Here is a 10,196-nt window from a genome sequence, read left to right as displayed (position 1 = left end):
GGGCGGGAAGGCGGGGAGCGGGACCCGGCTCCACGATGGTGCTGTGCGATGTGTGCGGGCAGGCGCTGCCCTCTGAGGCGGCGGGCAGGCGGCACCTGCGGCGCCCCTCCCTGTGCCGCCGCCAGCTCCGCTGCCCGGTCTGCAACGCCGCCGAGGGCTGCGATGAGCTCCGGCGGCAGACGGAGACGGCCCGCCCGGAGCCGGGCCCGCCGGGCTCCCGCAGCCCCGGGGCACCGCCCGAGTGCCCGTTCTGCGGGGAGGCGGCGGGGCGGGAGCTGGAGGAGCACGTCAGGGCGCGGCACGGGCACCTGCTGGGCGCCCCGGGCACGGGTGAGCGGCGGCGGGGAGGAGGGAGGCAGGGAGTTCTCCGCGGGGATCGGGGGTGGCAGCGGAGAACCGGCCGGGGGATAAAGTTGGAGCGAAGGAAGTGGTTGTATGTTTAGATACTGTAGTTTACTTCAGGCGTGGTCAGAATTTTATTTCACCTAACTGGCCGAATGCTGATAGTTGTTTCAGAAGCTTAACGGTGGTGTCTCTGCTAGTGGGTAACAGTCTTAGAGGACCGCGTTTGTGATGTAATAAGTTACATATACGGACTAGATAAACGATGGTTAGGATACAAAATGTGCCAGTGCAGTCAACCACACTGCATAATCTGTGATTAAAATGTTTTCCTTAACCACCCCCCACCCCCAACGAGAACACACCCACCCCCAGGTCGTAGCATTGAGCAGCATTTTATTTCCATGTGTGCAGATAATGCAGAGCTTGAATAATTTACTTGCCTGTATGCCAGTTTCTGCTTTAAAAATAGTTGTATTAAGGTGTTTTGGTTTTTTTATGTATTTAACACGTTTCTGAAAACTATATTTTCAGAAAACTGTATTTTGCAGTTTTACGTTAAATGGTTCTGGTGAATTTAGATGATTATACCAGCAAGTTTTCCTCCAACCAGTCGTAAACATTTAGCTGGGACAAATGCCTTCGAGAAACTGCTAACACAGGATATCAGCTCTTGTGTTTTGTGAACTGGGGAAGGTGCAGATAAAATCTGGAGACTCGAGGAGAGCATGAAAGATGGAGTCAGGCACTTGTATGTGGTTCCCAGTGGCAGAACAACTGGCAGTGGGCACAAGTCAAAATATGAAGAATGCCATTTAAATGCAAGAACACTTCTTTTTACTGTGAGAGTGGTTAAACACTAGAACACATTCCTCTGGGGAGTTTGAGAAGAGTCTGTACTTGGAATTATTGAAAAAAAATACTGGGAAAAGCTGTGTGTCACTTAATCTATTTAATGTGAGCATTCTACAGGGGACTAGATGATTTCCAGAAATCTTTTTGAGCTTCACCTATATTACATGGTACCCTCAATAATAATCATAAAACTGAAGAAAGAACATTTATTTGAAGAAATGCGGGATGACCAACAAAATAAGAAAGACAGCACTTTTATTCTTCCAGCCCAATAACTGCTGTGTTATTACAGGAATACTGAATTTTTCTGTTTGCAGAACACATCTTCTTAATGGTTTGATATTTCAGACTAAGCATTTCTTGATACAGATATTATCATAGCAAATTGTAATCTGTAAGTTAAATGGCGCAAAACTTAATCGAAAGAATGAAAATGTCTTAAATTTTTTGTGTAATTAGATACTCTCTTCACCACTTAAGAATTTGTAACAGCTGTTTAGAAATTGCTGCCTTTCACTGGGGAATTTCAGTGGCAACACAAACTTCGTTACTGTGTATTTGTCTTAGATGGTATATCAGGGCATGGTTCTAGCAAAAAATCTCAGGAATTGCATTCATCAGAAAACTGTGTTTCTTTTTCAGACACAGGAAATGGTGAACAGCTATATGAATGTCCTATGTGCAGTCTTACCTGTACAAACATTCAGATTCTTGAAGAACATGTGGATTTACACTTAGAGGAACATAACTTTTCAGAAGGTATATGCAAGGGTATGGGCTTGATAATACTTGGAAGCATTTGCAAATATTTGCGTGTTGTAGTGTAGAATCTCAGATAAAATTTAAAATAAATATTTCTGTATTTAAAAGAAACTTGGACACATGTATAATGAAATTAACATGGCTAAGATCCTATCACTTGTCCAAGTGCTCTACTTAATTACCACACTAATAAAGTGTCGTAACCATGTCGCTACCCCATGACATAAAGAAATCTTTGTCTATGCATGATTGCTAAGTAAGTGAACTACATGTTAGCCAAAAAAAAACCTGGAGCAAAAAATGCTTAAAAGGCATCAGTATTATATATTTGGTTTTCTAGCTCTATAGAAGGGTTACATAAGTGGAGTCTACAGTGTCATGTTCCACTATGATGAGTTGAGAATTTATAGCTTATGAAAACTCCATTGTTTTTCTCAATTCATTTCTGCAAATACTTTGCTCATTCATTAATTGTATTGTTAAAGTAAAAAGATCTAAATTAATTTTATTTTACAACATGGCTAACAGAATCTTAGAGATTCCTTATTCAGTTCCCTATATATTTTTGTCACTTCCTTATGAGACTGCTATCAATGGTCTTAGATGCTAGTAAGTCGTATTAAAGCAACTGTGACATTTTGCTGACAGTGAAGTGAAACACGGTAAACAAAAGCTGTTTTCTCAGTGGTACAGGTATATGCATTATTTGCCAAGTAGTTGCTCCAGTAACTGCATAAACTTTTTCCAAGTCAAGAGTCTGAGTCTTGGTAGACTGAATGCAGTCAGTCCTGTTCAGCATTCGTTGCTAATAGCTCAAAATAATGTGGTATGCGTCTCCTAAAATTAATGCCCAATTTTGTTTACACATGTTGGCTTAAAAGGAGTCTTTAAAAATTAAACAAATGATCCCTCAAAGCATTACTAACCTCCTAAAAGGTCCCCTCACTTTAGAATGTTGTTCTGGAATAGGTGGAAACATTGGAGATCTAGAACTGGCTCAGCAACTCCAAACTGAAGAAGATGAACGGCAGAGATCAGAAGAAGAGAAGCGAGAGAATGAAGAATTTAAAAAGCTGCAGGTACGCTCTGGTTTGTAAATGGTAAACATAAAACCTGTTGTGCCTTTAGAAGCTGAGTATCTTGGAATTGTAATGTCCTGGAATGGCAGGGATGGGTTGGAAGCAAATTCAGTCTCTCGGCAATGCTGATCCTGGCAGAGTGTTGGACATGGCAGCGTTGAGCTACTTGGCTTTACACCTTTGACTGGTGCTGGCTCAGGATAGGGCTGGCTTCTCCCCGTGCTTGCTTTTCTACTCTCCCAGCACACCTGCTGCCTGTGTTCCAGCCAGCTCTAGTGCTCTGCCTTGAAGTGCAGCTTGGAGCATATTCCCTGCCAAAGTGCCGAAGGCTCTGAGCATCCTGGCTGTCCTTTACTGGAATACCATCACCTGTTCCAGGTCCTGCTTCCCTCTGTCTCCCATCTCACAGCCCTGATGACTCACTTCCCACTCTCACTACCTCCTTGCCAGACTGCCTCTGTGCCAATGGCTCTGCCAAGAGGGAACAGAGGGATATGTCTGCTCTTCCAGGTGTGGCTTTCCTAGTCCCACGTTCATGTTCAGGAATGGAGTTGGTCTTCAGCTCTAAAATAATTGTAATTCTGAAATTTTTATGTCTCACAATTTTTCAAAGTTACTGATAGTGATATTGAGAAACTGCATGGACGAAAGGTGAATTTTAGAATGTGATTTAAGTAATGCACATTCCATACCTAACAGAGACAGTATGGCTTGGATAATTCTGGTGGCTTCAAGCAGCAATTTCTAAAGAATATGGAAAGAGAAGTTGATAGAGGAAGGATGCAGCCCTTTGAATATCATAAGAGAAAAGCTGACATGCTGGAAAGTTTGGCTTCTGGTATAGATGATGGCAAAACAAAGACATCAGGTAAAGTTGCTGAAATTATACAACCAAAACTATACTTTCTAGACCTTAGATTGTAGTGATCAAAGCAGTCTTTAACAAAACATGTAATTCATTGTTTAGTATTGGTCGTGTCCTCATTCTAAACATTATTTTCTAGATCTATCCAAATTGTTATAGTCCTAAAGTAATAAGGAAATTTAATCTTGGTATAATTTTAATCTATGTTCTAACTCGCAGGATGCTTTTATGTTTTTTTGTTGTTTTGGGGTTTTTTTTTTGTTTGTTTGTTTTTGTTTGTTTTTATTGGGGGGTTGTTTGTTTGGTTTTTTGTTTTGGTTTTTTTTTTGCTGTGGAACTTGGAACCAAGTTGTCAGGTTATGGGCACAAATACGTGTATTATATATATTGAAGATGCAAGTGTCTTATTACAAGCTGGTTGCCCTTGACTCTGTGCTTGTTTAATACTTAGTACTCATTGGCTCCTAATCCAGTGTAGCTGTTCAAATTTATAGCAGCTTTTTGTCTTGTGTTTCTGTTAATGGCTATATTGTGTAAGGTGGTGGCAGGTAAGCACAGTGTTCACCTGAATACAAAGCCCAAGAGAGGACTGTGAGGAGTAGACATCTACTTGATACATTGTCTTTTAAATGCTTTATAGTTGATGCAGAAACACAGGGTAGGTGGGTCTTTGTGTCCCTTTCAAAAGGCTCCCTTGTCTTTACTTTCCAAGACCACAATTCAAAGGTCTTAGAGCCTATTGCTAGTGATTCTGGCTTACAAAATATCCACTTAGTTCTTGAAAACCAAGAAAATAAAATTTCTTCTGTCAAATGGATTGCATGGAAATAACACATTTAAAGTTTTCATTCTTGGTAATGGTTTAGATTTCAGAGAAGTTGTTAGAAAATAATTTATGGTGACTATGGAATGATTCTCTTCACAACAGCATGACGATAAAAGGGCTTTGAGGATTTACATATATGAATTGAAGAGAGCATTACAAAGCATTTTCTTTCCTGTAACAAAGGAGAACTTGGAATATCCTGCAGGAGGATTATTTAAAAATATTTGCAATAATTCTCAAGTTCTGTGCCATTGCTGCCATTCCTTTTTTTTTTTTTTCCTTCCCCTCTTAGTTTCTCCAGGGAAAATAATTTGGTGGGAATAAAAGGTTTACATAGTAAGCATAAGTATTGTCGTGTTTTTATAAAGCTGTAATGGAGGTAGCAGAGGCATAGGAATGCTTTATTTGTGACTTACTTTTTCTGTATCACTGTAATAGTTCCTTTAGCTATCACAGTTTATAATTTAGTCCAGGCTGTTTAATTTTCAATAGTAATTGTGTAGCAAAAGTGAAAAAATAATTTTGTTTTGAAAACTTCATAGTACATGAATTCATCAAAATAGGGACCACTGAAATTAAATTGGGGCAATATCCACTGCTTTTGTGATTTGGGCTCTAAATGTAATGAAATCTTAAAATAAATTGTCTTCATCTGTATCTGTTCCAAGTTGAGGAAGGAATCTTTTGGTAAATTTAGTAGCTCATAAACTTTATGGTTTGTCTTCCTTTAGGAGTCATTGAAGCATTGTGCAAGTACTATCAGAATGAGAACAAAGATGTGAGGCATGTGTGGCTTTCAGCAGGAGTAGATCACTTCCACTCATCTTTGGGCGACAGAGGCTGGGGTTGTGGATACAGGAATTTCCAAATGCTCCTTTCCTCACTGTTGCAAAACAGCTTCTACAATGACTGCCTGAGAGGTATTAAACAAAATGCTGTTTGTTCCACATGCCTTGGATGACGGCCTGCTGACTGATGTTTTGCCTTTTCATTTACACAGCAAGTCTTACAAGGTCAATGATACCTATTAAATGGTTGTTATACCACTTCCACTTGCTGTGAAAGAGTCAGAGGTGAATACTGTCAAGAAATGATGTGGTTGAAGTTTTACCCTTTGTTTCTTTGATGCATCTTTGTAACATCAACTGCTTGTTATAAAAGAAGCTGAATATTTTTAATTGACTATTTCAGTCACTGTAACAATTCAAAAGCTTTTCTGTTCCAGATACTACACTAATTCCTAGTATCCCAAAGATTCAGTCCATGATTGAAGATGCCTGGAGAGAAGGTTTTGATCCTCAGGGGGCATCTCACTTCAACAACAGATTACATGGTTCCAAAGCATGGATAGGAGCATGTGAAATTTATTCACTGTTAACCAGTCTCAGGATAAAGTAAATATTGCTTTTTGTTGTGATTGTTATTTTTAATTGCCGATTTAAGCACTGTACCTTCAAAGGTTAGCATCCCCAACTGTGTGATGACAAAGCCACCCTAGTGACTAAATTTAACCATATATAAACAGATATGATTTAGTGCAGCATGAAGCTGTGTAACCACTTACAATTATAACTACTTATAGGAAGTACATAAATTGAGTAACTGCTTAGATCATGGAGACTTGATGAAGAATTACGCCACATATGCATAAATTAAAGCACTGATTGAAAACTTTGTTTCTCTGGAAGTTTCTTCTCAAGAAGAATCTGAATTTAATCTATTTTCTGTGGCTTTCAATTGGATTCTCTAGTGTACATGTATCACATACAAAAAAATGTAACATTAATTTTTGCAAGTTTCACAAGTTCTTGTTAGACTGAACAGAGTAGAGCACTTCTTTCTTATGTAATAAATTTTCTAGTTTGTGACAGTATATGTTTCATTGCTTTGTAATTATGTGGCCTGTACTCCTGCATTAGAAAATAAAAAAGTAGTAAAGACCACAGGGTGCAGGAAGCAGGGACCCAGAGATGAAAAAATTGTTTTAACAAGCAACCTGCTTGAAACTTTAGTGTTGTTTTGATTCTCAATGTTTTGTAGGTGCCAAATCATTGACTTTCACAAGCCCACTGGCCCTGTGGGTACACACCCTCGCTTGTTTGAGTGGATTTTGCACTACTATTCTACAGATAGTGAAGGTGGTGCAAAGGTGGTGTGTACTTCCAAACCACCTATTTACTTGCAACATCAAGGTGAGTGTCACAATATGCTGGGTTCTTACCATTATCTATCTTTCTTTATATGTACTGCAGTTCAGAGCAGCATTTTTTAGTCATTTCATTGAATTGAAGGTGTGGTTTTATTTCCCATAATTTTCCTATTTAGTAAGAGCAACATTAAGATTTGTATTTCTATTGGATAGAAGAGCTGAATGTGATTGGGATCTCAACTTTTTGACATATACTCTTATAACTATCTCCTTAAATTTCAAGTAATGCCTTCCTTGATCTGCAAATCAGTCATACATTACAAGGTAGTAAATGGGATTTATGTGTTTCTAAACTACTGAAAATCTTATTTTGATATTAGGTCATAGTCGTACTGTTGTTGGAATAGAGGAGAAGAAGAACAAAAGCTTATGTTTACTACTGTTTGACCCAGGATGTTCTTCCCAACAAATGCAGAAACTGCTGAAACAAAATGATGGAACTGGTCTCAGACTACTTCGGAAATTTGTGGGTAGCCTAAAAGAAAAGCAATACCAGATAGTGGCTGTAGATGGGGTGCTCTCTTTGGAAGAGAAAGCTGTAAGTATCTCAGAAAACAGTTTCTGTTTGTGAAAATTTAAGACCATCTGCATCTCTTCTTTAAATGCATATGCATATATGGTTGCATGGTGGATTTTTTGCATCTTTTCACTTTCCTTGATCTTGTTTTTCTTCCACCTTCTGCTCATATAATCACAGGATATCAAAACCAAAAACATTTTGCATATAAATGGATGCCACCTTGATGCAACTGACAACTTCTAGGTCCTATATGAAGCTTTCAGCCATTTGCAGATATAAATTAGGCTTTTTTAAACTTTCCATTTCCATAAAGTGTTTTCTCATGAATAACTGACTGTGTGAGCATGTAAGATACTTACACTCATAATGCAAAATTACATTCAGAGATTTGAGCTGTTGAAATTTTTATAAATCCTATCCATGTGTTTGACTTTGGGGCATTTTACCTTTTTTATGACCTTACAAATTTTCAGCAGGTTGTCAAATGTGGTTTTTATTTCTTAAGCTTTTTCTTTCTTCAATTGATTTGGAGGACCAATGTTCCAATTCTGTGGTGTCTTACCAGCGCTGTTCAGCATGTACAGGCTTCAGGGCACACTTTTATTCAAACTATGAAATAACTGGTGACTGAATCACTTGCTTTGCTGTATTTATTGTGTATGTTGAAATGAGGTATTGTCTTAAGTGTTCTTTGGCCCTGAACATGTCAGAAATATCAGTGAAACATGGCCATATTCTCCTCCTACTGAGAAAAGCCTTAAAATTTAGGACACAGTGTAAAAAAAGTATTGTTTAGGTTTGATTTTGATTTGCCACTTTTTTCTTTTCAAAAATTTGATTTGTATTTAAAAATTTCAGTTGTTCAGAATGTTGTCTTGGAAGCTCTCATTTCATTAAGATGAAATGTAATGCCTAATGCTCATTAAGATTACTAAACTACTAATTTAGAAGAAGCTCTTTGAAGTGCTGGTTTTGTTCATGAAAGTATTTTCTTTTCCTCTCTTCCCACCTATTTTTAGGCTCGCTGCTGTGCTTCTCAGGTCTTAACATCAGAGAAGATTCCTTAAAGGATACCTTTGTAACCTGCTTCTGGAACTTGCTGGGTGCAAAACAGTAAACTGCTGGACTGTGGAGCCTAAATCAACAATTTTTAGACTTAAACTATGTCTCCATAAATACTTGGGAGCTCTGGAGAAGCACAACACTGGAGTAAACCTGTAGGTTTTGTGTTCCTTTCAAAACTTCTGCTTCCTGATACAAACGTACCTCTGAAGTATTGCGGTCCTTGTCTTACTAGAAACTTTGTTATTTTCTTAGTTGCTTAGAATTAGCAACATATACTGTCTTGTAGCAAATGTCATCACTGTTGTTAATGAGCAGTGGATAAAGATACTATGGAGCTACTTCATTGGAGTTCCTGGTCCACATCTGTAAATGTGTTTATGCTGCCACTGTGACTGATTATGTGCCTCTATTTCTTCATGATTCAGTTTCTTCCACCAGGGATTTCTTTACTAGTAAACTTGTTTCCAATTAGTTGGCTTCCCTAGATGTATCACTTAAACAGATGTGCTTAGGACCAGTGTTGGCATTGGCTAAGAGGTCTAAGAAAGCGTTTCCAAAATAGAGTGTGTGTGCTTTAGGTGTTGTGCAAGAGAATCTTTTGGGGTAGAGGAAGAAAATATTCCTTTTGTACCATGAATAAATAAAATCAATATATTTTTTAAAAGTGTTTATTCCATCTTCACTTCATCATTTCTTTAAAAATTTCTCTTTTTCGTGTGTTTTATCATGTATATCCCAAAAAAGACACTGCCTTTTGACTAGTGCCTCTGTTGTGCAGGGTTAAGGCCATTTAAGAGATTGGAGCTGTCTGCTGAAACAAGTATCATGGGTGTTTGAGGCACCCATACCTAGGACATGCTACTCTGTTGAATGTAAGAGCCCTGCCCCTCCAGGAGGGGAGCTGAAGGCTGGGAGGGATGGTGAAGTGTGTTGCAGGTAGCAAAGGCTGTTTTTGCTTTACCAGCTGTATCGTGCATCCACCTGTTTTAACTGGAATTTAGATACATCCCTTTCCTTTAGACTCTTTATGTTGACACCTAAATACAGGTGTAAGAGCCTTACCAGTCACCTCTTGTGTTTCATGTGTTCTGGCAATAAGAGCTTGTCATTTTTGGAAGCAGTGAAACATGTGGACGTGCACAGATATTAAAATCCATAAGTCACTGATTTTCCTGAAATATGCATTAAATTAAAAAAAAAAAGTTATGAAAATGCATTCATTTCAGTGGCCTGTAAGCTTTGGAAGTTTTAGATATTTAGGACACTAGAGGGGCTCAGACTAGGAAAGAGTTCCTGGGCATTGGAGGACTGTCAGCTCCCTTATTAACCCTGTTCTATGCGGCAGGTGTCAAACAGATGGAAGGAAGGAAAGAAAAGCAGAGCTGCTGTCTTGCTTTGGAAGACAGGTGTCTGCTAGGGAGGGCAGGAACCTCTCTTGGAATGAAAACCCCTTCCCTCCAAATTACTGTAATTTTGAAATCAAGGGGCTCTCTGGCAGAGATCTGGGGATAGGAATAACAGTTCTTTACTTGTATGTGTAACAAGGCAAACAAACAACAATAACTACAGCAAGAACACAGAAGCAGGGACCCCGTGACAGCTTTCTCGGCTGAGATGGGAAGGGATGGAGGAGAGGCTTTGTTTTCACAAACCCCCTCGGGCAGTCAGTCCCG

The 10,196-nt window shown here is 39.0% G+C and overlaps 1 protein-coding gene across 1 annotated transcript; it reads left to right on the top strand.

Annotated features, from left to right (window-relative positions):
• Nucleotides 1-35: 35 nt before the first annotated feature.
• ZUP1 (zinc finger containing ubiquitin peptidase 1) lies at nt 36-9,190 on the top strand. The gene is made up of 9 exons (XM_086876870.1): nt 36-330; nt 1,840-1,956; nt 2,929-3,038; nt 3,738-3,906; nt 5,461-5,649; nt 5,955-6,123; nt 6,770-6,921; nt 7,259-7,476; nt 8,478-9,190. The coding sequence occupies exons 1-9, from the start codon at nt 36-38 to the stop codon at nt 8,523-8,525; spliced, it is 1,467 nt and encodes a 488-aa protein (XP_086732996.1). The 3' UTR covers nt 8,526-9,190.
• Nucleotides 9,191-10,196: the final 1,006 nt, after the last annotated feature.

This window comes from Cyanistes caeruleus, chromosome 2, assembly GCF_971803275.1.
Source record: "Cyanistes caeruleus chromosome 2, bCyaCae1.hap1.1, whole genome shotgun sequence".
Lineage (NCBI taxonomy): Eukaryota > Metazoa > Chordata > Aves > Passeriformes > Paridae > Cyanistes > Cyanistes caeruleus.
Note: the sequence above shows the minus strand (reverse complement) of the source record. Positions and strands in the feature narration are given on the sequence as shown.

Bases quoted from the DNA above. Each gene is read 5' to 3' on its own strand.
- ZUP1 (XM_086876870.1), top strand. From the start codon at position 36: ATGGTGCTGTGCGATGTGTGCGGGCAGGCGCTGCCCTCTGAGGCGGCG. The intron at 3,039-3,737 runs GTACGCTCTGGT...CATACCTAACAG, and splicing joins AAGAATTTAAAAAGCTGCAG to AGACAGTATGGCTTGGATAA. The intron at 7,477-8,477 runs GTAAGTATCTCA...ACCTATTTTTAG, and splicing joins TCTCTTTGGAAGAGAAAGCT to GCTCGCTGCTGTGCTTCTCA.